Raw genomic sequence first — 26380 nt, 5'->3', positions numbered from 1 at the left:
GTGTTTCATCGAGATCTGTCCCGAATAACATAGTGTTAGATCTCTTTATCTTGACTTGGTCATCGAGACCAAAATATTTTATGAGAACTCGCTGTTCGACAGAGCATTTCAGATTAAATTTTTTTCACCAAGCTTTTTATGAAATAATACTGCTGTAAATCTATTTCCCTTGGTATTTGCACAGAGAATTCGAAAGATTTTATTTATGGATTGCATTGGTCCTGATGAAAAGGAAAATAACATAGTTTAAAATTTATCTTAATGTATTAATAATCTAACAGATTCTTGGGTGCAAAAGGATAAACGCAAGTGTCTGGCGTCAGGAGTTATGGTAGCGTGGAGGCATTTGTGTCTGGTTCGGTGTGCATGAGGGCTGCTTGTCAACAATACCGCAGCCTGTCAGTTCTATTGCAAAACGGATAACGGAGAAATTTCGTAATAAATCTATCTCCTGTCCCACCGGTTGATATTAGAGAGAGATACGGCTCTGTGAGAGCATCACTCCATGAGACTTAAGCCTTGTTAGTCTTCTTATTCTAGGATTAATAAGATAATACATTCCTTTTTCTCTTGTAAACTCTTCAACCGCCCCACCTTGGCACTTTCGAACTGTCAGCCAGAGTAGTCTGTTATCTTATAAGTTGACTTCCATAGTGTCAGTGTGTCTGTGTCGGTTGAAATTTGGTTGAGCCAAACCATAATTGTTTCTAGCAAGTGGTTAAAAAACCATTTGTGACGGTGACCCATGCGAATTGATTGCTTTCCAATGTCGGTTGCCCACTAGTAAATGAGCAGGTTGGGGATTTATTTTGAGGTAGTAGAAATTGCATATTTAGATAGTGACATAATGAAAAGGAGAACATATGGATAGGCAAAAGAGTTTGCTTAGTGGCAGAATTAGATTAATGGTGATGGTTTGAGCATGTGAACGACAGGAAGCACTATACTATGGTACAATTCAGGTAAGAAGGGAAACAGTGGTGAATTAAGTAGGGAGCTATGATAAGTAGTGGATCTTGTAATCTAGTGAGGGAGGGGGCGTAGACAAGTTGTGGAATGATATGTTGGGTTGAGAGATGGTATGAAAAAGATGAAAAAAACGACTATAAAGCTTGGTTCACATTAGACAAGATCTAACTATATCCAAATGTCATTGCAGTTCAAATTGGTCGAGTAGGGTGAAAAGGTTTAGCCAAGCCAATATCTCTTTTGCGAGTGAACCGATATAGACCAGGTTTAGAAATGAACCAATATAAACCAGGTTAAGAAATGAATCAATGTAGACCAGGTCTAGAAATGAATCAATGTAGACCAGGTCTAGAAATGAACCAATATAAACCAGGTTTAGAAATGAACCAATATAAACCAGGTTTAGAAATGAATCAATGTAGACCAGGTTTAGAAATGAATCAATGTAGACCAGGTCTAGAAATGAATCAATGTAGACCAGGTCTAGAAATGAACCAATATAAACCAGGTTTAGAAATGAACCAATATAAACCAGGTTTAGAAATGAATCAATGTAGACCAGGTCTAGAAATGAATCAATGTAGACCAGGTTTAGAAATGAACCAATATAAACCAGGTTTAGAAATGAATCAATGTAGACCAGGTTTAGAAATGAACCAATGTAGACTAGGTCTAGAAATGAACCAATATAAACCAGGTTTAGAAATGAACCAATATAAACCAGGTTTAGAAATGAATCAATGTAGACCAGGTCTAGAAATGAATCAATGTAGACCAGGTTTAGAAATGAACCAATATAAACCAGGTTTAGAAATGAATCAATGTAGACCAGGTTTAGAAATGAACCAATGTAGACCAGGTCTAGAAATGAACCAATGTAGACCAGGCTGAGAAATGGTCCAATCTAGACCAGGTCTAGAAATGAACCAATGTAGACCAGGTCTAGAAATGAACGAATGTAGACCAGGTCTAGAAATGAACGAATGTAGACCAGGTTTGCAAAGGAATTAGGTTTAAGCTGTAGTTGTAGAAGAATGGATAGATGCATTAAGATTTTTAATCAGGTTGCAAATAGTAAGATTGAGTTACACATTTATTTGAATCTGTTACGAGTGAAAGCAATTGACTGCCTATAAGGCTGAGAGGAGAAAAAAGAGGTGAACTTGATGCGTGCTGGCCATGCACTGAGTTCCCTGACACCTGACAGAAAGCTGGAGTAATGAGTTAATTGAAGGATGTAGGCAAGCAATGGTAATCTCAGTTGACCAATTGACTCACAGAGGAAATTATAGCACTTTCACAGAAGTTATCTTTGGTGTCATTGATTTTCTGTTGATGTATCGGTGTCGATGTCACTGCGGTAGTCTATCAATTTCTGTTAATTGCTTTGCACCAAGTTCAAATTTATAAAGTCTGTAATAATCTGAGTGAATCTGTTTTATCTATCGCTCTAAAGAACCAGGCATCAATCTTTTTGCGGTTTTATACGTTGGTTTGAGTTATTCACATGTCACTCTTAGATATATATGTCTATCTCTTCATATAGTCCTAATTTCTCCAAAAAATGTGCCTTTCTCGCAAATAATGCTCGACATAATTAGTGTTTGAGCTATTGCTAGATTCATGTTCCTTCATTTGCATATGTAATGTGATGGGAAGATGAGCCCAGTTCAACAGGTAAATCATTGACATGACAAATAGTCACTGGATACTAACTCTTCTCAGTAACTGTAATAATCCCTATTCAATTACTCGCTGTTGAGACCAAGTATTCAGTCAAATTTAAACTAGATGGTTTTAAAAGGCTTTTCATGGATAAGGAAGCAATATTCTGCATGTTTTCGATGTTCATATTTCAGTTTGGATATTGCTAGGGCGGAGATTGATGAGGAAATCTCAACTTTGGTTGCTTGCATTGATACATTTTCACAAAAGATGGAAAACCTCTTTTACTAGTGGTATAAAAAGTAGAATATAAGCTTACGTTAAACAAATAAATGAAAAGAAATGTATTATCTGCAAGCAATTCACCAATTAAACATTCTGATTATAAAACGTCAGCAGTCAGTTTGGCCATGCTCAGGATACCTTTCATTTCTAATCAGATAGCCTCCAGGTGCATGTTTAAAGGGCCGGTTGTCAGGAATCAGTTGCAGTTTTCGAACCCAATGTGTTTGGCGACTTGTCGGAAGACTCAGGCACACGCCTGTGGCAATTGGATAAAATCGATCAAAAAATGTGAAAGTGCGTAGAGTTTATAGCGGACTAACAGACAAGTAGTGACAAAGTGGGATTCATTTCTAAAACATTGTTTAAATATGCAATGTGAATTCTTGGAACAAACGGCGTATTAGAACTCTGTTTACTGAGTTCTCTGTTGCATCTTTAAAAGAAATTCTGATTTATATTAACCTACCTAATTACAGAAAAGAAAGAAATTATTTCCCTGGTCCCATATTTGTACTTTTGGAATATGTCGATATAGTTGAGGAATATCATATTTGTCTCATCGATATAGTTGAGGAATATCATATTTGTCTAATCGATATAGTTGAGGAATATCATATTTGTCTCATCGATATAGTTGAGGAATATCATATTTGTCTCATCGATATAGTTGAGGAATATCATATTTGTCTCATCGATATAGCTGAGGAATATCATATTTGTCTCATCGATATAGTTGAGGAATATCATATTTGTCTCATCGATATAGTTGAGGAATATCATATTTGTCTCATCGATATAGTTGAGGAATATCATATTTGTATCATCGATATAGTTGAGGAATATCATATTTGTCTCATCGATATAGTTGATGGATGTAATATTTAACTCTTTTGTGAGTATTGGAATCAATACTTTATTCTGTTTGTTGCTAAAAACAACTATTGAACTTGCCAACTAGAATCTCCCTGATCATCCAACTAATTAGGAAAATCGTATCCGGTACTGGCACTATTAGATTTTAGCCAATGACATGAACTCATTTTTATAGCAAACATTAAATATTGGAGGTTGATATTGTGTCATCACAATTTTCACTATTTTTTTCTGCAAAAATCCGATATTTCGATTGCGATAACAAATAAAAAATGACAAAATAGTTGTAAAACCTAAAGCAACGATGTGCGCCATATTCTTTTTTTCGCAAGGAGCAGGCTAGCGATATGCCTGATTTGGTTGGTGCCAGCAGGCCAGCTACTGGAAGAGTGCTCAACAAGCAACATTTTCTGGTACCATATGTTGTTCTTGGTGTCTCAGCTCCTAGTTATGGCTCCCCTCATTATACATGCTAAAATGTGAATAAAAACATGAGTTTTGTAGATTCTCTGGAGCACCGTATTAGTCATTCCCTTTGCGGCTCAGGTTCTTTGTCAGCGACTTCAAGCTACTATAGTTTTGAGTAACTTTTAATCCATCATACTTGATGAAATGTTAGATACTTCTGCAATGCTAATGACTTCTCCGTAGTGTATTTTGAGATCAAATCTCGGTGTGGTGGTTAGGCTCGCTTACCATTTGTCATCAACTCTTTCAGCTGAGTCTGTGGCCCAAGACATGGTAAGGAATGCTCTTCATTCCCTTTCTGACCTGGGAGTCACAGAATATTATGACATAGCCAATGAAAAGATGGCGAGCATCACAGATGAGTACAATTCGGCTGGGCGGCTGAACGAGCTCATATCTAGGATAGATAGCTACAAATCAGATTAGCTAGAAATACTCGGATCATTTATAAGGTGATATTTATTGTGTACATTTGTGAATTCCAGGATAGGATATTAGCAATTTTATCTAACAGAGAATTGGGTGATTTATTGAAAGCAGAAGTTGTCTACAGAATGTTTACTGTTTATTAACACATTTCTGAATCTCTTGGCCATAGGGTAGCCATGGTTTAATGATATTTTCACTCAAAGGCTTGGCTATGCAGAGCTTTACAACTGGTGGGCTTGTCATGGTAATGACAGGAATATGAGCAAGACAAATATAAATGATTTTTGTGAATATGCCTGTGAGTGCCAATAGTAGTACCCATAAGACTTGTTTGGCTTGATAAGACTTGGGACATTCAAATGGTCTTATTTTAGTGTTACAGTTGATTCATAAATCTGCTCTCCAATTGCCAAAACATTGCTTATAAAACCACAACCAGTTTTATAGAGATGTCTTTATCACTAACAGTTTTACCATTTAGTACAAGCTCTCCTAGCCAAGTCTTCACACTGACATAGTTGGGTACCTTATGGTAGGATTCTGGTGAATATTTGTAGAAGTGCTTCAATTACTACTCGTTTGTGCATTTCCTTTCAAATTTCTGCTATCACTCCTGTTTAATTTCTTACAAGAGCTGCCGGTATGTTGTATGATATCAACAGGCTTCATCGATACGTTTCTCATCATTTTTGGCAGCTTTCATTCAATGTTAAGTTTTAACAAGATTATAATTGTAGGCACATCTTTTTGGTTTGTTTGTCAGAACCAACATTTTATTTAATATCTTAATAAATGTGTATATATTTGCAAACATTTGTGTGCACTTAAGATTTTGATTTATGGCGAGAGTGTTGCATGTGCTAAAATAACCAGCATCTTCTACAGTGATCAAACAGAAACAGTAGCAAAAGGTTTACAAAAATAATTAATCAAAGAATGATAACTTTCTCGTACAGAACACATTTTGACATAACGCTGCCAGAATAAAATTGGTAAAGGTCAATCAATGGCTATTAATATTAAAATACTTTGTCAACAAGTTATAACTATATACAGCATCAAGCAATTTGGTGCAATTAGGCTGGTCACACCAACCGGAAAACACCGTTGATGCGCCAGGTATGAATGGCGCGTGAGTGGCACTGGTAGAATTTCCTACCCCTGAGATTGTCTAATAGAAAAAGGGTCAATCTATAAAAAAAGCAAAACTGTACAAAATAATGGTTCAACTCTGCGCAGTAACGACTGCCGGGGTTTGCTGACCGGGCACATCTGATGCTAGAGCCTTTGCACCCGGAATGTCTAGTACCTCTATCATGAGAGGTTGAATTGTTTCAGCGTTCATACTAAGAAACACCTGAGATGATTCCTCATTTAGGTTTCGAATGTCTGTAAGTTTCATGAGCAGCTTAGCATAATAAATGGCTGCCTTCCGACGAGGCATTTTGCTTTCCAAATACCTTCTGAGAAGGGCCGAATATCGCTCTTGTTCCTTGGAGACCGCATCTTTCAGATCTTTTTGGTCGAGATTAGGTCGGTCAGGAGAAAAAAGAGAGACAAGGAGTAAGAAGATAAGCATTGTTTCATCTGCCTTGAGCTCTAGACTCAAAACTTTAACAAATTTCATGATATCTTCTACCAATGAGAACTGCTGCTTCGGATCGATAGTTCTACCTGACGACATGTTTGAAAGATCACTTGTGTCAGCATTCAGAGCAGCTGACTTGAACTGATCTATGGTGATAGCACTGGTCTGTGGGTTATCGGTTTGTTCTAGAAATCGCTGTCGCTCTCGGTCAAAGGTCAGTACTGACCGAATGATAAGTAGCTCGATGGAACCACCTTTAAGAAGGCATATTTGAGCGCTTTGTGGCAGCGCTTTGAAAGACTTCATCTTTTTGGCCATGTCGATGACTCTTCTAATGCTCACTTCACATACATTTACTAAGTCTTTAATGCTGTCTTTCTGGCCACCATTGTTGGCAATGATTTCCAGAGAGGTTGTGTATGAAGTTACTATGTCATCAATTTCAAGTTGGTCTTGTTCTGTCAGCGGGACAACTCGGTCACTCTGGCCAATGTCCATACTGCAGTTGCTGTTCACGTCATCGCTGTCCATAGACTTATCACTGTCCTTCATTTTCCTGTAAACGTATCACTCGAGTTATTTACAACAACCTATTAACCTAGAAAAGCTCGAACTTCAGGTAAGTCAGTCTTTTCGAAAAACCGAACCAAAATTGAAGAAGTAGGCCTACAATAGCTAAAAGCCTTTAGCTAGATGACATTCTATTTCATTTCACAGTTAAAGAGTGCATGAGATGAATCACGTTATCAGTAAAACTGGTCCTTAGAAGCTAAAAGCTGTAGAGGCTCCTAGCACTCAGATAAAAATAACATTGGACTAGCGCATTCTAAAACCACTGATTATAGAGCACAATTCAACATGGATTCATGCAATTGAGGATTCCTAGCAACCATGAATTGCTTGTCTAGCTTGGCTAAACTCGACAATGAGAGTCATAATATTTTAACACACAGCAATTATGTTTGTGCATTGACTGATGTTCACTTCATTCCACAAGGGACAATGAAAGTTAGTTTGGTCGAGCCTTGATGGGCCACCGTGTCATGCAAATGCACTGCCTCAAAGCCATTACTAAGTAAATATTAAACTGGTTTTAGGTGCATTTCCTAGGGAGCCACGAGGCAGAGGGAAAGCAGCCATATCAGTTAGGGCTAAGGCTCTGGATGGCTATAAAAGTACATCAATCAAAGCTAGTTTTCAAGCGGCCAATCTTGCTTCACTTACCAGAGGAAATGGTTTCACTGGCTATTTAAGGATCTAATTTCCTTCCATTCTTTGAAATCCGGGTGTAACTGAATATTTGAAAAATTATCTATCGACAATAGCAAAACAAGGCTTGAGAAAAACTAACCGGTTTTCTTCTATTTTCTGTCGCTTTTTTGATTTTTCCTCTTCTGTAAGGATGTACTCCTTGCGCATGCCGATGTCAAAGCATTTTTTGAGCCGACAGCGCTTGCAGAACCGCCTGTTGGACACATCCATCTTGCAGTGCTCATCATATGGACACTTGAAATATTCCTACAAGTAATAATGTCCTCATACAAACCATGCACAGCAAGAACGGGAATCTTCGCTAATAAAACCAGTTTGTTACCTCAAGCCTCTTAAGGTTAGGTAGACCTTATGAATTTATTCTACGGAATGAAATCCGGAATGAAATCCGTAGAAATAACTAATTTTTAAATAAAGAAATAACTAGTTATTAAATAGCCATCACCAATGAACATTGCAGGGTACATACTGCTCATAAACCACTTGAGACAGAAATAAAAACTTTCGAGGCATGATGTATTTAATCCAATGTGGCAATAAACTGAGCCGGAAGAAAGCCATGGAAACTTGCGGCTGTTGTATCATTAAATCTGACATTAAACCCACCTTGAATAGAATCTAGCAGGTAGATTTTATCCGACCGGTAAGTGCACAGAAAAACCGACTTAACGTGCAAGGTGTATCGAGTGTACATAACATATGGCATCCTCTGAACGTCTCTTAACAAATTCTTACAAACTAGAGTATGCCAATACTTAAGGACCTAATGATAGCAAACTTGCTGATTTTTAAGTTATAGGTTCAATACAAGAATACAAACTCTCTACAAGATGCCATATACTTCCATTAGGCCTATATCTCTTAGATATTATGTTTTACTGTTGAGAAACTTTAGAGAAAACTATCAATCTCTTCTGTCAAATTTTAAATGTTTTAAGATCCTGTCACTCTATGCTAAATTCGGCACTTGGATTCGTATAAAAAATCAGTGTTTCTTGCAGTGCCAATGTATTTAGTGCTCTTAGTATGTGGCCTTAACTAGAGTATATCTTAATTTGGAAAGTAGGTATATATAGAGAACCTGAGTACATCAGGGCTGTAGGAGCTAATTCAATAATGCTTGACGCTGGAAAAATAAATTAGCTAATCTGACTGGAATCTGCAATCTTTTTTCAGTCACAATTTTGTGGTTTCTTTGCAATTTTGCAGCAGGAAAATTTTTTAAGGGTCAACGCACTTAAAACGGTGCTTTATAGATGCATAAAGGTATGAATGAAAGAGATGATAATTCCACACAACTGTGACAGTCCTAGTACAAAACTCCTACAGGCAAAACGAGCAACTGCAATATTCCATTGATTATAGTCCACCATGATATGATCGATCTCTACTGATACCACAAACAGCACTTACCAAACCTTTTGGTGCATTCCTACGGAAGAAGGCTTTGCAAGACTCGCATGAAATGGCATCAAAGTTGTATCCGAGGGCTCTATCCCCACATACACCACAGTATTTGTCCTCCTTGACACGACCTCGTTGGCGCATTGGATCATTTACATTACCAAGCATAACCTGACCTCCAGTAGGTGACGGCTCTTGCTCCATCTTCATGAAGACACTCTCCCATAGGGCGTGCAGACCTGATCAAATATATCCGGATAAGACATAAAAGTGCTGCCTAATATATGAAAGGTCTTATTAAACTTGACTACGCATAGATGATGACTTTAGAATGAGGTGTTTTTACAATATTGATGGATTTAATTCAATCCCTGATTCCGCTAACATGAGAAAAATTTTCCAAAATGTAGTACACCATTCGCTTTCTTATGAATGAAAGTTGGAACTTTATGGGTGAAAGGGTTTAAGGAGTCTTAGCGGTAAAACAATGGACTCTCTTGTCAAGGTGAACGAGACAGCTTTTGACGCTATGCCGAGTAGCTCTTGTCACACTTATCATACATTTGCATACGATAAAACCGTATCACATAGCCAAGAGCTGCAGGAACCGATGATGTGGGAGGCGCACGCATTACGATGGAGGAATGTTCAATTCACTTAAGAGTGAATGATTTTTGTTGTTTGCACCGAGAAGCCGCGGTGCAAAGTCACACGAAATGAGCTCGAATAATGAAAATCAGGCAAGAGGTGAATGTGAAATATGGTCCAATGACTGATACGCATTAGTTGATACGGCAGCAGCTTATAGGTAGAATACATGTGAATCACTGGAATACATTTAAGGTTGACCCTTTTCACATATCTGCAATTAAGTGCAGCTTACTACAGCTAGCCTCAGCACCCTACCGTGAGCTCTAGAACATAGAATTGCAAAATGTGTATGAAAGACTCAAGTTGCACTCATTTAGTAAAAAAATGCCCATATACTCTCCGAGTCTACTTCTATCATGAGAACCTTTTTAGCATGGAGACAAAAGCATTGTTAATTTTGTAGAATAAATGCAAAATAAAAATTATTTGCCGAGATTAAATAGATTTTGGAGTGCATTTCCTTTGGTGAAAGCTCCTACTGACTGAGTCTACTATGACTTTGACAGTATATTTTCTAGGACCGTAACAAAGAAATATCCATAAACACTTCTACGTTGCTTTGATAAACATCTAGTAGAAATCGTATAGCAATTTTGAGTGCATCTCTTTGATGCATTGACCGGCATGGAATCTTGCTTCCTAAACATTTATCTCTAAGGATGTAGATAAGATGTGGATACTGAATATGCTATATGAACAATTGGCAGTCAGAATTGTAAAGTGGGTGATATATGGATCAATAGCATTGTGGGCTTACAAGCATCGCTTATCTACGTTATAAACATAAAAACAACATCACCATGTCATTAGTAAAACATTTATGTTGTTATGAATCATGACTTAATCATCATTGGCTCGTTTTGGAAAAACAAAATGTTACCCCATCGAGTCAAAACAACAAAGCAATACACTATTTTTGTAAACAGGCCACAAATTTGACTGCGTGAATGCCACTTGGAAGTCTTGGATTGGACAAAGGAAATAAACAAGAAAATAAAAACAAATAAGATACCAACCCGGGTCAGGCATTTGATCTCCCTGTTGCGGTAACGCGTTGGCGTGATGATGGTGCGCTGTAGAATTCCTATATACAACCCCGGAATGGGGATCAGCGTAGTTTAAGCACATCATATTGTAACCCGACTGATACTTCTGACTATCAACGAGCGAATGCGGTAGACATGCGGGAACCAGAGAAAGTCGACCTGTCAACCAACCACGGCTATGCCCATCCAAGCGTTTCACGTCAGTCTAATTTCACCAATAGCCAGGCAAGTGGCTTATTAGCAAAGCGAAGGTGAAATAGAGAGCAGCGAATGAGAGGGTGTAATTAACTCCTTCCAACTATTGCCCTCTGGGGCTATTCAGTACTCTACATGCAATTATAGTAACTCTATAGTCAAAATAACTAATAACTTAGAACCAACAATTACGTAATGGAGGCAGCACATCTTCTATCTATAATTGTATTTGCTGTTGGAGCAGCTTCCATGTTCATCAGACGTACAAACCGATGGTCCCAATTACTTCATTACAACTTTGCAAACACGCAAAGGTTTTACAAACCCTTCTAGATTAGCCCTAATGAATACATGGAGGCGCTTTGAGTTAAGAATATTGATGTTGGGTAGGGAATATCTTGCATCAATAGCCAATGCGAAAGGGAATAAAGGAACGATAAATAGACAATAGCTGACATGAATGCCTTTGTATATCTCAATTAACGAGTCGACAACGAAATGCAAAACAAAAAGAAATGAATCGACTCAAACTGATGCAATCAATGCACTGAGAATAGGTAAATTTTTTCTCCAAATAGCCTGCTGTCTCCATTGAGCTTTAATTCTGCGCAAAGGTGAGGGGTCACATGGCAAGGGTCAACCAGTGCGAAACAACATGACTAGGTAAACAGAGCAGGAGAGGGCTTATGAAAGAGTGTGTATGGGCTCTCTGTAGTTCGCATATACAGGGAGCTGGATTGCATAGCTGATAAATACTCAGTAATTGAACCGAGCGTGCCATGGCCCTTATCGTACACTCGAGGAGCCACTCTCAGACTAGGTGACTCCACTTCTGTCTTAGCCGAGATAAACCCTTGCTACCCCTCGACCAAAAGGCGCTGGCACTAATGCGTATGCACTCCTGACTATAATGGCTGCAGTCATATTCCCAGAAGAAACATGCACCAAAAAAGTTTTGCAACAGACTTGCCTCTAACTAAAATGGCAACTGACGTTTTATAAACGCACAGTGTATGATGTCCAGGACTCATTAGTTTCAGCTCATACATGGCACTCCTCGCATGTTGAAAAATCACTAACTACATCGGCCGTCAAACAAGAGAGAAGAGCTTGCAGCTGAAGTCAGTCTAATTCTTAACCAATCAGAAACAGTAGAATCTTACCCATCATTTCGTCACCGTGGTGCCGATGCCGAGGCACGTAGGCATTCTGGTGTAACGAGGATGGAGCAAACCCTCCAACACTCGTCACAACACTTTCTCTGTAGTCATCCAGTTTCGATTAGTAGAGTTCCCAAATAAAGAAACTAAATCAAATAGCGGTATCCAGAAACAGGTAGCAGTGGTCAGTAAATGCGAGCCAGGTAGATTCACTTCGCGGCTAGAAATGGTTTCGGTTGAGTAGCTGAACAGCGTAGACTCGCGCGTTCAAGTGGCTCTGATATTACAAGAGCGTGATAGCGCACCGAGTGACCTGCACCGAATGACCCCTAGCCGCAGCTCGACTCATATGATAGCTAAATAATGACAACAATGCAGCAATACAAAGGGGCACAATGCATACACCGAGGCATTGCATTTCACTGTAGAGTCAAAGATCAAACACTATTCTAATAGAGAAAGAGGCTTCGTGATGAAAGGCGAGTGATTGAATTCAGTCAAACCATCGCCTACATTTGCCAAGTGGCTGATGATGGATACCAGCTAAATTCTTATCAGCATATCGATCTCATCGAGTTACAATAGAGTGATACGAGATGCCATAGATATGCCCCCTATCTTATATCTATGCCAGGTATCGATGAATCACCCAGATAATCAACCTTTCCTTAGAAAAAACAACAAGGGCGCTAGGATCCCGGTGAGAATAAGCTAGCCAGGTGTAGAAAGGCATCTTTACACGCTTCATGCAATATTTACAATGTTTTAACTTTCTACTGGTAAAACCTCATTAGTTCAATCCCACACGGTTTGTTAGCGGAATCAATAAGTCTTCAACAACTACACTTCAATTCAAAAAGTCCTCAAATCCCGTGGGAGGAACCGGCATTGTTTAACGCTGTCGAGCTTTCGTCAATCTGACAATAGAACAGATATTGTGTGAAACTCGATGTGGTCTAACAAATTCAATCATGTACTCTTTTTCAATTCCCATCAAGTAAAATTTAATGAAACAATCGACGCAAAATAATCGAAAATCAAAAATAGAGGCATTAAACAGACCGAGTCTTTGTGACGATGTACAAGTAGCCTCTGTGGACTAGCTACATTCTCATAGAAAGAAGCGCTGCCGCAGGTATTTACAGCGATGCATGGTTAGTCAGCACGCCAAGGTATATGAGCGTAGTCTCTCTTACGCATATGTATCTACCCGTCTTATCAATTGCACAACCTTTGATGATTCAGAAGATGGCCAACTGGGCAGGCACTTTGATGGAACATTTTTAGCAAGACTTAACAGGTTCAATAATTCTTCTGGCCAATAGGATATCAAAACATTTTTTGTGTTTTTTTACAAACAATGAATAGATTAATTATAGATGTTGTACTACTACGGCTCAGCGCTGCCTAGAAGAGGCGCAATTAAGAATACAATGAGGGATCAATCATCAGTGTTCCTCATGAAGGGCACATGCTAACACCCTGGCAGGCAGCGAAAGTGCCTCAAAGAGGTTGCTGATCTTTCAAGCCATAGGTTCACCCGCTTAGGCATGAGGTAATAAGGAACTCAAAGTTGGCACACAAGTTAACAGATTGTGAAAGCGTGCAACAAATTACCATTATGCCAGTTGCCGATTATAAGCAATAGTCCTCACTGTTTATCCTTTCAGCGAGAGAGCGAGCGCTGCCTTTAATGCCATAACTGACTCTTCAACCAATTACCTGTGTTGACAGGATATGATGACACTAGACAGATCATAACAAAAATTACTTCCTCTCATACCAACTGTCTCACCCACGAAGAGTGATGGTGAGTCATTGTTTGTATGTATAACCTTTTATTGGCTTTGGAAATCGTCAACAAAATGATGTTTTCATTGCATGCTAAAAGGAAAAAACAAAAAAATAAAAAGACAGAAATGAGGAATTACTGAGTGAGTTATAGAAACTTGTTCTGAAAGTTAGTAATCTAATAGTATTGTGGAGTCTGGATAGTGAACTGAAGGTTGTAGTAACCAAATGTTCATAAACTGAAACATATGATGGCGGATGTAGAATGTTGGGGTCATAGAGCCTATAAGACTTTTCTAAGTTTTGATAGAAATAGCTTTTTCTGGCGTGTTTCCCTTGCAAAGGACATGCAGCTGCGGAAGGACAAGAATAGCGAGGTCCTTAGCATGAGAGACGGAGGATTCAGAACAACCATTATTAATAAAAAGAAATAAAACTGTCAAGGACCACTTGAAGAGCTGAGAAAAGCTGATTAAGGAATTGAGGTAATGAGGCGAGGACAGAGAGGCGACCAATTGAATCAACACAAACTATCAAGAAAATATCAGACACGTCCAGTAGATAGCGGCTCAACAATGTAAAGACTAATACCTACTTTAGGCTGGCCCGAAAGACTTAACAAAATCTAAAAGAGAATTATAAGAGAATATTTTCATTGAATATTAAATAAATACTAGGTTAGAGAGGGTCAACACTATAACAAGTTAAACCACTTGTATGTAGACTGAAAAATAGTTGGGATTTCATCGTGATGACAAATTTCCTGACATAAATTTCTTTGAAAATGTATTTAAAAACCAATTATGTTTAACTTTTTGAATGGTTTGTTATAAACAATAAAACAAATAAACAGTTTGCCGAAAATTTTATCGACGAACTTTAAAAGAATAGTCGATAACTTTTTTTAAACTTGCACAAGGTTTGAGTAGATCCTACCAGAAAGTATCGACGTTTTTCTATTATTTGCGATTGTTTTTCAATGTTTGAGGTGATCTGACCGCCAGGATGTTTCAAGATTAAAATCGACAAAACTCGATCGCGGTTAACACATTCTGAAGAAAAGTACGTGCGAAATAATATCACTAGTTGCTAATGTTGATAGCGAGTTAATATTCCATTGCGTCCAAGTTGCAGAGTTGCACGTTTCTACTCTGTTGGTCTCGATGCAACTATATGCGTCATAATCGCACTTTCACTTGATCTGAGCGACCAACTTCGGTCAATTTTAATCTTCAAACATTATGGCAGTCCAACCACCTCAAACATCAAAAACAGTCGCAAGTGATAGAAAAATACTGATACTTCTTGATAAAACCTACTAAAGTTTTGTGTAAGTTTATCTTTAATCTTTGTTTAGATTAATCTTGTTAATCTAGGTTTAGATTAACAAGAAGCCAGTGAGTGTGTCGTGCTAATCCCGGCGTCGCATGACCCACAAACATCCGATTTGTGTTTATACCTTCGATACTATTTGAATTCTGACAGAGCTACCGCATTTGTATGAAAAAGTCATTGACCTGGAAATGAAGGCAATTGACAAATAGTTAATAAATATATCGCCAGTATGGAATTACTATCAATGTCTATATTTTGTTGCGTTTAGACCGCATATGAATTCCAGCTTAGGTGAGTAAAAAGCAAATACCGATCATGACCGCCGAGATATTCCTAAACACAGGATTAGTGACCGGAGCCACTTCCACGTTTCACAGCGGAGTCCCAGCTGTAGAGCTTAGGTTAGACTGTAATAAAATAGATTGGAAAGTGGATGGCTGAGTAGCTGGTAAACCAGAAACCACAGAGCAAACCAGGAGACTGCGGTAGGAGATGGTATAGCAAATCCATAATAGAAATAAAAAAAGTTTGGTGAAGAATAAAAAAGTTTTGAAAGATAGCGGTTAGAGTTGGTGTACCAAACTTTGACTCCCTCACTGCCAACTCACTGCACATGTATGTTAAAAATAGAAGTTATCTTTAATACTATGATTTGCGTGTAGAAATGAGATGGCAAAAACAGGCGGAATTATACCACCAGCTTACAGTTCTGCACAGCATAGCAGCTGCCTCCTGCGGACAGTTTGATAGATCTATTAATAGAACGACTGATAAGTAGAGATTCATGTTATGAAACTAATGTAAGAGGCTAAATATGCTTGTAAAATAATCTATATATAATATATGTAATATAATTATATATAATATAAAATATAATACATATATAATTTTTTCTGAATTTGAATATTTGACCTCTTCAATGTTTACAAATAGTATTTTTTGTAAAGTTATGATATCAAATAAAATATATCTTGTAAATAATAGTCCCTATTAGCCACCATCTTGAATCCATACGAATCTACTTGGTAACAGATTCAAACAACAACTTTCGCTGATTTACAAAACAACTGGTTTTAAGCGATGCCCAAACAATAGCGAGATTTGATGTTTGTAAAAAATATCAATTAAATTGTTAGTCTTTTTCGCTGTAGTGTTACTGCCAGTCGTACCGTTTTAATAAAACAATTAAAATTCTAACTTTGTGATTCATATTCTGTTCTCCCCTTATCAATGTACTCAATACATCAGGAGCTCATCAACTCAGGCTGTTCCTCGCCAGTGCTATTGATTATTTTAGCCTCTATAACAAAATTGAACAGACAGACAAGTTACACATAATATATTTATTCCTCCTTTATTACAACTTTTGATTCCATTTTTAATTTATGGCATAGAAATTTCAACCCAGCGCGCAATAACCATTCCCACCAGATATAGATCGACCTAAAAACCTTTGTATTCTTTTAATTTGCTACCATTAGCCTTGGCTAGTTGTTGCTATCAACTACTATACTTTATGTTCCTTATCTGTGTGGAACTCATCAAGCTTTCTGAGACATGCTATGATTTAAGAGGCTATTTAGAGATCTACCAAGATAAAATTTAGTCCTGTAATATGACTTCTGTAATTATGCTGGGTACATACGTGTATAACATGGACAAACCGTATGAGATTGTAGGGAAGATAGGCAGTTGGCAAGAATAAGTTGAAGACAGAACTCAACCAGGCTATGACAGGTATTTCAGCTCATAATCGATAACAAAATATTTGTGTCCCAACTTTACCTTGGAAACGCGCCAACAGAAGTTTAGGCTTAGCAATTCATAAGTTCAAAAGTGAATTTTAAACTAACATAACTGATTAATTTTTTTAGTTTTGGACTCAGCAGCATTTAATATCCAACAGCCTGGCAATCTCAGATACTGTGAGAAATAGTCAGGTCTACCAATAAAGCGCAAAGAATATGCACCTGCAAAATTAGCCAGAAATGTCAAATGCGGCCGACTTGTGCCAATGTTACCGCGCTGGGCTAATGGGTTAAATGCTGCGAGTTCAAATCCCTTTTGATGTAATATTTTTTCACCACCTCAAACCGTGGCTTCAGACAGGCACAGCTCTCAATTTAGTAAAGATTTTAACCAGCCTCTGCACCTTTTCTTACTAAAGTGAAATTTTTCGAGATATTTGGAGCAATGCATGCTAGAAATTACTTCAGTCTTAGTTAAACATTTTACATAGTACTATACTTTACATCGCGTGTTGGGAAATAAGTAAATCAAGGTAATCCAAAGAAGACATTTGGCAGCTTATTATAGAAAGATAGATGTTAACTTTTAGCTTCGTTTATACTGGTTAATGCCATTTAGAGTAAATTAGACCATGAGACAAAAACAAAAAATATTTTAAGTAAATTAAATTATGTGTAATGAGAGAAAAAGCTCTTTTTGTATAACGCTGGTCTATAATATAAATTGGCTAGGTATTGGTGTTTGGTATAAGGGGTAGCGGTTTTTCTGGGAAAGTAGGAATGTAATGGATGGTCAGGCAGATTAGATGTACAATTTGAGTATTTTAAACAGCAAATATTTAAAGACATTAAAAATATGATAAAAGTAAAGTCGTAAATTGATGACACGGCAGCAATGATTGCTAATAATTAGATCGACACAATTCTTGTAATAAATATACAGCAAGCGTGAGAGTCGATCTCATCAATAAAATATTTTTCATAGACAATGGTCAGCCTTAAAATATTGATCTAGCGGTTACAGAAATGTAGTCATATTATCACGAAGCCATAAACATGGCGGATGAATTACGGTCAAATTTCAAGTAATAAAATAAAACGCATGATTTAAGAACTCGGCAATCCATACCGGTGACCTTGACAGAGTTCCGTCATAGCCGCTACCAGTTACTACTTTGGCGTTTAGTGAGAGGTAAAGTTAATTTGAAAAGTTCATTTTGTGAACCTCAAGAACCGGCTGCGCATAAGCGAGATCGGAAATGAAGAAAATTTAATATTTTCAGTTTTAGCAGTGTTACACCTTATAAATTTTTTTATCGGTACGTATATCAACTAGGTAGTTGTAATAATGCATGATAGCTACCTACATCATCCATAACAAATTCATGAAAGCTTGGAGAACTCTATAGAGAGCTGCCGCAGCGCTGTGCAGGTCATATGAAGGCCAATAGATCATCAATTCATAGCCAGCTGAGTTGATTCTACTTCCTGTGCAATGCATTCCTAAACGAATTGCTATGAAATTAAAACCATACAGCTTCAGAGAGAGCTCTTACTTGAATGTGAACATGAGCCATGCAAAGATTGATGAGACCATAGCGTATGGCTACCTTGGCGCTCCAAAGTGATTGAAGTGCAGATGTGGCATTCAGAATCAAATCGCACACCCTTCACAATCGTAGGAGATGTACAGTATGGTTTTGGCCTTGACTGAGGCACACCAGGGTACATTATAATCGTGTCAGGAAGGGACAGTGACATTATGTACGACAATGTATCATTAAAAACTGCAGCCTGAGATTTCATAAGTTTAATATTTGTAGGGTAAAAAAACGGAACGCTTGTTTTATAAAAAAATACTTATTCAGCGATAGTGGCGGTCAAATCCCGCTGAAACTGGTGGGTAGAGGATAACTCCAAGTTTACAGATACTGATAGGAACTTAAGGCTTACTCTGTTCATCGATAAATATATTTTTCTGTTTTGTTATGCGAACCCCTAGGATGTATGCGTAGTGGATTTGAAAGCACGGTATAAAAGCAAGTGTTTTTATTGCTATCTCAGATGTCACTGCTGGCAAGCTAAATAGACCTTATCTGGCATCAGCACCATCAGCATGCATGAGTGGTATAAGCAACTGGTGGTCCAAGACTATGGGTGTCACTCGCAGCTATCAGCTATGTATTATAAGCCGCAAGTAAAATTGATGGAGCGAACAGAATCGAGGAGATAAATCAAGAGGAAGAGTCGAATAAATCATTTCAAGCAAATCAATGAGTCATTATCTATCCCTCAGAAGCCATTTGAAAAGGTTACTGTCTGTTCCCTCATAAATAGTGAGACCTTTCAGCTGCCAGTCTTCCGCTGACTTTACACAACCTAACGATGCCTTTCTGTAGTCTTTTATATGATGGAAATTTCTGCCATTCGCCTTAAAACCTGCTAAACATAACATGCAAAGATCAACTCGACGTTCAGCAAGTGTGAAGAGGCCTTAAAAGAGCTATTGAACATTTGTTATCTGTCCCAATATAGAGAATTGCCTACCACTAAAAATAAAAATGTCTTCCAGATCCAAAGTAGTCCCATCTCCTAGCTCACAGGCAATTTAAACCATGAGTGAACGACTTCTAGCCATGGATCAAACCCGGCAGCATTTCCAACTAGATGGTAGCTTTTGATCTACTTTGAGTTGTTTAATTTCAGCTGGTCTGAGATGGGCAAGTTACCAGTAACTCTCTTAGTAAGGAAGGCATTGAGTGAAACCTGGTTGCAAAGCTGCTCAAATGATGCTGACATCTATGAGAAGTGCATAGATGTCAGCATAATTGCCAGAAGTTATGTCCACATACACATATACAGAGTGTTCTTTTCTAATATCAAACCTAGCAATAATATTTACCTCAAACATCAAGTTCAGCGACAGATTCGATAAAATTCATCATAATGACTATTTGTTTGAACCAATTTTTTTATATAAAATCAAAAGTTATTTATATTTTTTCTACTTTCTTATTTACAATTATTAGAACTTTTCGTAACCAGCTCTAAGATTTACACGGACTGCTTAGAAGAATAGTTTGACTTCATGGTAAGGGATACAGCCAAACCCCGACTTTTCCAAGTTAATATATTCTGTTATTTATTCAAATATTCTAAGGATACATTGTATTTTTGCTTAACTCATTTCAAATATCCAAATAATAAACAATAAATATTTACAGTATTTACATATAACATTAAAGCACATGTATTAAGAAATAAATAAAAGTATGTAAAACTAAATCATCTATAAAAACTGAATTATTAATCAGTGAAAAGAAGTTTCAAGTAGAAAGAGTTTCAACTTTCATAGTATTAAAACAACACCAAAAAGTACCAGTAAATAAAAGAAAAATGATCGTTTTCTACAAATATGGCGGCCTTTTCGTGAACGAGCAAATATGCAAACAACTTAATGACGTCAAAAAAATTGATGGATATCAGATGTAGTTTAAATTTAATATATATTCTTTATTGTTTGTACGTTTCAGTTTTCATTTTGATCTTGTTTTACTATTATGAACAAAACTGTAATTTTTCAACAAATCTTGGATGTTGTGCATTGGAAATTATTGTGATGTCAAAAGACTGGCTAGAATTTAACGCCATTTTAGAATATTTTTAGGTAAAAGTAATATTAAGTCAGTATGATTTTACAGTTACACCAACAATATTATTAATTATGATAGCTAAAGGCTAAAAGACTTGTTTATAGATATTTGTGATATGAACCAGATTCACTTACTAAAATCTGATGTTGACACAAGTTATAGTAAAATGATATATAGTCAAGGAGAGATAATCGGGTCTTTTTTTGACCATTTGCCGGATAGAAAATGTAACTTGTTTAGTGCTATGTAGGCAAACATGACGAATAAAACCAGTAAAATAATGCGTAGACAAATAACCATTAAAGCACATAAATTACATAAGTTTTTTATTGTATATTTCAATACATCAGAGTCTTGGCTTTCGAATGAGCTATTGTTTGCCATGGTGAGACAGACATCGGTTGGTGTTTATAGGATTTCTCCAGAGCTCTACCGCGAAAATGTTTACTGGCAGTCTCGAAAATTGTGACGTCACAATTCTCATATTCGTTGTTGTGTGCTCTTACCGCTTATTTATCAACTACGATAATGACGCTAGTGGCAGGCCAAGGTAGGACAACTCCAGAGAACGAATGAAGATGACGAAGGATTCAGTGTCATTAGTTCTCCATGTACATATTTTTTCTATGATAAGTACCTCAGACTCCAAAAACCATACTATATTTTCTCAATGATATTATGCACTAGCTCTTTATTTTCAATGTGATGTTGAGGGTGACGACTGAGACTAATTAATTTCAAGCATTGCGTGATCTCGCGAAAGTGCAATTGACATTTAGTCCTAGGGCCAGGCAACCCAACCGCAGGTCATAATTTAATCGATGTGATTTCGTTACCTTTATCAACGACAGTACATTTATTGAAGCATAATTAATTAACCCAGAACATGTGTTTGTATTGGTCGGGCATTAGCACGATCGCGGGCATTGTTGATTATCTAGAATCATAGTTTATTATTAGCGCTCTCTGGGTTTAATAGCACCGATTGTCACAGAAAAACGCAGCCTCAATGGCAGCAAAAGGGATCGACGACCTAAGGCTAAATGAGAATTATGACGTCACATTTTGAGTACCTGAACCAAGTGTTTTTTTTGCAGGACGTACTTTTGACACCCTGTTTTTCAGTTTTATTATCCTTTGTGTATTGAATATAGGCTCACTCGAAAGCCAAGACTCTGATGTATTGAAATATATAATAAAAAAATTATGTAATTTATGTGCTTTAACAATGGAAAAATAAAATTTGCACTTTTCCTCAATTGACCAACCATGGTACATTTGCGATACATTAGTCACATACGACTCGCAACATAAATAGAGATATTTACCAACAATATTCGCTAAATTACTATCAGCCATTATGTTATAATTTGGCAAGCAAAAGGAGGAAGGAAACATGTAAAAACTAGTAAGAATGCATTTCCAGCAAAAACGTGAAAAAAATTTATTAGTAAGAGAGTAAGTGTATTACATCAGCCTGCAATAACCGCACGGCATCTTGGGTAAGCACCGCATCATGGGTAGGAGTAAGGAGGAACAAGAGAGGCAAGAGCACAGGGGTGAGTGACCACAGATATGCCTAATGACATTTTAAGAAAGTACCCGAGGTCCGAACTGGGAGCATAAACAAAGGGAGCTACACGTTGTGGTTAGTCGACTAAAAGGCTAGTCAGATGACAGAAGGGAGAAACGATTACAAGCAGCTCTAGATATCCGACAGCTGGCAGCACTGATGACTGGGCAAGTTAATGGCAGCAGCTTTGAATTAAACGATGGAGTAAAATATTCTTCCCAACAGCAAATTTACTAGTTTATTTTTAGTTATAAAAGTATCAAATAACTAAGGAGTTGTCTCATCAATTCCATCAAGTTAGCAAATCAGCCAGTCAAATAAGAGAATACTTTGCCATACTAATAACGTGAATAGCCTAAGATAACACAGATAGACGGCCAACAGAGTAGGGTACAAATATGCTATAACACTTATAATACCGAGACTCTGACCTTGACCTGAGCAGGCCAGCCTGTTCAACTTCTTTTCACTCGCAATGACCTATTAGAGGAAACAATACTACAAAATGCAAACTGCTATTCAGTATAAACTAACAACAAGCCATTAACACATCGTTAACCAGCTGTTAACATACTATTAATATGCTAGCATCAGAGTGAACAACAACTACACTTTGATACACTGTTTCCATTGTATGCTAATGTGGATTCGGAGTTGTAGGCACATGTCAAGTTACCATGCAATGAGTGTTTTAATGGACACCGCAAGCCGCAGATTAACTCTGGCGCTTTATTAAAAAAATAAAGAGTTCTACACCAGAGGTTATAGAGGTCAGAGGCCATAGCAGCGCATTTCTGTCTTGCTTAGAAACACACTTTTGACATACGAACGACTGGAATAAAAAAATATTTAAAATGGAATTGCTTGCGCCACATTCTCTTGACCATCATTCACAAACATGAATCATTTAATAAAAATTTGCGATTAATAAAACTTGCTAGGCTTGCAGATTTTTGTTATTTCTGTTTTGCGGATTAACCGTGTTGTCTTGCGGATTAACCGTGTTGTCTTGCGGATTAACCGTGCTGTCTTGCGGATTAACCGTGTTGTCTTGCGGATTAACCGTGTTGTCTTGCGGATTAACCGTGATGTTTTGCGGATTAACCGTGTTGTCTTGCGGATTAATCATGTTGTCTTGCGGATTAACCGTGTTGTCTTGCGGATTAACCGTGCTGTCTTGCGGATTAACCGTGCTGTCTTGCGGATTAACCGTGTTGTCTTGCGGATTAACCGTGATGTCTTGCGGATTAACCATGTTGTATTGCGGATTAACCGTGATGTCTTGCGGATTAACCATGATGTCTTGCGGATTAACCGTGTTGTCGAAACGCAGTGAGAGATGCGAGACAGTAATAATAAGACAGTAATAAGGCTGGTTTTGTATGAATTCAAAACTGAAATCTCTTGCATGAAGAAAATTTAAATGATTTGAAGTAGCCTTGAATGTGTAGGCCTAACCTCATTTACCAATATACATTTGAAATGAGCTTCAATGAAAATATAAACTGTGTATAAAACATAAAAACAGCATCGAAAAACATTCTCAGTTTTGTTGAAGCCTATCGTACAGATGCCTGTTTTTAAACATCTACGCCTTAGTACCTCGGCCGGTGTAGCCCATCTCTTCAATTTATAAAAGGAGCAGGTGATTAAAAACTGCTATTGGCTCAATTTTTAAAGTAATACATTCAGACTTACAACAATTCTACAGTACAAATAGGTAAAATAATATCACAATCCTGATAATGCAAACAACAGCCTAACACGAAAACTACTACAAAATCTTTATATACAGTGAAACTCGGATAACTCAAACTTCAAGGGACCGAGCAAAAGTGTTCGAGTTATTAGAGCGTTCAAGTTATCAGGACAGTCATAAGTGCACGTATTTATCAGTAGATACATGTACATATACAAACTATATATCAATCAAAAGCATAGATTGCTTGTTGCAAGTTAAAGAGTCTCTCGTGTGAAGTTTTAAATATTTTTAATCAGAAAGTATAGATATTTTTCTATCACTTGAGGTTTGTTTGTTGCTTTAGGTGATGTGACTGCCAAGATGTTCTCAGATTAAAATTGGCAAAACTTGATCGCGGTTAAAACGCTCAGAAAAAATACATATGTATTTTTCTACCGAGCATTTTAACCAAGATCAATTTTGCAGTAAGTCAGTAATTACAAAACTGCTTTACTATTAAAAACCCATTATCAATTTTGCCGGTATTACGTTAAAGTTATCCAAATTTTACCTCGCTTTTCTTGCTTTCGGAGGGCTTATCGCTAGGTGGATGTTTGGTAAAATTTGATTTTTGCAAACCTTTAGAAAAGTCGTTAATGAAAATAATTGCCGATGTTGGTAATAACGAGGCCTAAGAACTACTAAAAGTCGATGTTTATCTCTATGGCTTGGAATAGAGTGATATTCTAAAGCGATAGTAACAACCGTCTCGGTAGCCGTTTGGCAGAAAACTGTTTGAGTTAACGGAGTTTCGGTCGAGTTATCTAAAGTCATTTATCATTGCGTGGGAACGGACCAAGCAAATCCATTTGAGTTAACCATGTGTTCGATATATCCGAGGGCGATTTATCCGAGTTTCACTGTATATATAAATCTCAGAGTTTGTCTTTTTGTTAAACCCTGTGTCCAATTATAGTCCATTAAAATCTAGCAATGGAAAACCCTCACGGCACTGTATTTCATCTCGGGACCTTAAGATCTAGCAGTGGCGAACTTAACCATTGAGCTATACGAGACCCAACAGATTAATTGGGCAAACAATAAGTACATTGGTTAAAATACTCGCGCTTGAACCGCTTGCTTTGGGTTAACAACTAGCACTGTTGAGTGTTACGCGTAACAATTGTTAAACTGGCCCAAAACCTGAGTATTGTTTTAGTAAAGATTTTATTAAAGATCTAGCTTTCCGGTAAGTTACGTACATACTTAGGTAAGTAAGGTAATTATTCAATTAGCGGGCATTTGGCTAGTATATAGATACAAATGAAAACTATGACCTTTAAAACGTTACAATAAGGGATGATTTTAAGAGGAACATTAAGGTGCCTTAGGATTCCCTCAGAGTATGGGGATAACATATTGCATTCGAGTTTTAACTGCGTATCCCTCCCTCAATTGAAGAAGAACCACGGTAATGTTTGAGATGTTGAGCAGAAACGATGATATGCATGCGTCAAAACCTACATAGTGGATATGCACGGGCCCGACAATGCACCATTGAAATCCTAGTATCATGATGAATGCTTAATGATGAGAAGTTAAAATATAACGCCATGCTTGCCAATTAATGGGCATGTTTGTTGAAAGCTAAAAAATGTTTTTACTGGATTCGTCCACGTCCCATTCTCTAATTGATCAGAGTAATTACCATGTAAGTCGTGTATGCTTGAAAGTCTGGCATAGAGGTAATCTCCAAGTTTTCTATACATTTAAGCCTCAGCGGTTTAAAGCCGACGACGGACCAGTTTTACGCTAACTTTTAAAAAATGGGAAATATGAAAGACCCTTCAATTTTTAGATACAGTATTGTCCATCTCATGTCTGACCAATCATTAAGCAGATGATGTCACAAGCATAATCTAGAATTGTTAAGCAAGGCCTAGTTGAAAGATACATATCAATGCTAAAATCGCCTCTAGACCTTAGCCTTAGCTCCAACTAGCTGTAGATTGTTGACCACTTTATCTATCTAGTTTGCTACAACTGGCTATGCTGATGCTATTCATAGTTCAGTGTATCGGTTGACTCACAAAATAACAGGTTAGAATGAATATTCATTATGTAAATGTATAACATACATGACTCACATTTGACTCATGTGGACTAGTAATAAACCTCTGTTATTTTGTCAGAAAAAGACAATTGTTGCATCCAGTTGTGTTTTATTCTTATAGAGCCAAATGTCGTGTTACCAGGGAACAGGAAGATACGGCATTTGATTCCATATTACCTGCTGAATTCAGATCCATCTCCTTTGGTTATATCCAGCCTCTCAGCAACTCCCTTCTGCCACTAAGTGCTGCTCCTTCCTTTTTTTCACTGCGAGTAGAATAGAAAAAATGAGAATGAAGATATGAAAGCACGAAGAAATCCTTATCACATTCATCTTTCGATAAATGGCATACTTTACGTGTACATATCTGACCATCTAAGCTTGAAATACAGTCCTACAATACAAATCCACAGACTACCTAAATATATCTATAAAGAGACTTAAATTATATAAGATGTATCTCTCTATATACTAGTGTCCT

The 26380-nt window shown here is 37.3% G+C and overlaps 2 protein-coding genes across 4 annotated transcripts in view; one reads left to right on the top strand and one right to left on the bottom strand.

The window, feature by feature from the left end:
• The window catches only part of LOC137395235 (glycerol-3-phosphate acyltransferase 1, mitochondrial-like), a 61665-nt gene extending 56942 nt beyond the window's left edge, over positions 1-4723 (top strand). The window contains exon 21 of the mRNA XM_068082085.1: positions 4511-4723. Coding sequence (XP_067938186.1) covers positions 4511-4686 — 176 coding nt within the window. The 3' untranslated portion in view covers positions 4687-4723. The remainder of the gene's footprint in view (positions 1-4510) is intronic.
• A 725-nt stretch (positions 4724-5448) lies between these two features.
• Positions 5449-26380, bottom strand: part of LOC137395236 (vitamin D3 receptor-like) — a 29750-nt gene continuing 8818 nt past the window's right edge. Inside the window, exons 1-4 of one of the 3 annotated variants that reach the window (XM_068082086.1) lie at positions 10621-10821; positions 8963-9192; positions 7629-7795; positions 5449-6833 (exon numbers count right to left, since the gene is read on the bottom strand). In XM_068082086.1, the coding sequence (XP_067938187.1) occupies positions 5915-6833; positions 7629-7795; positions 8963-9192; positions 10621-10735 (1431 nt within the window). In that variant the 5' untranslated portion in view covers positions 10736-10821 and the 3' untranslated portion in view covers positions 5449-5914. Of the gene's footprint in view, positions 6834-7628; positions 7796-8962; positions 9193-10620; positions 10822-12008; positions 12451-26076; positions 26166-26380 lie in introns of those variants that run through there. The other 2 variants (XM_068082087.1, XM_068082088.1) reach the window with 2 other exon arrangements.

The sequence above is a fragment of the Watersipora subatra genome, chromosome 4 (genome assembly GCF_963576615.1).
Source record: "Watersipora subatra chromosome 4, tzWatSuba1.1, whole genome shotgun sequence".
Lineage (NCBI taxonomy): Eukaryota > Metazoa > Bryozoa > Gymnolaemata > Cheilostomatida > Watersiporidae > Watersipora > Watersipora subatra.
The sequence above is the reverse complement of the archived record's forward strand: the minus strand, read 5'-3'. Positions and strand labels throughout refer to the sequence as shown.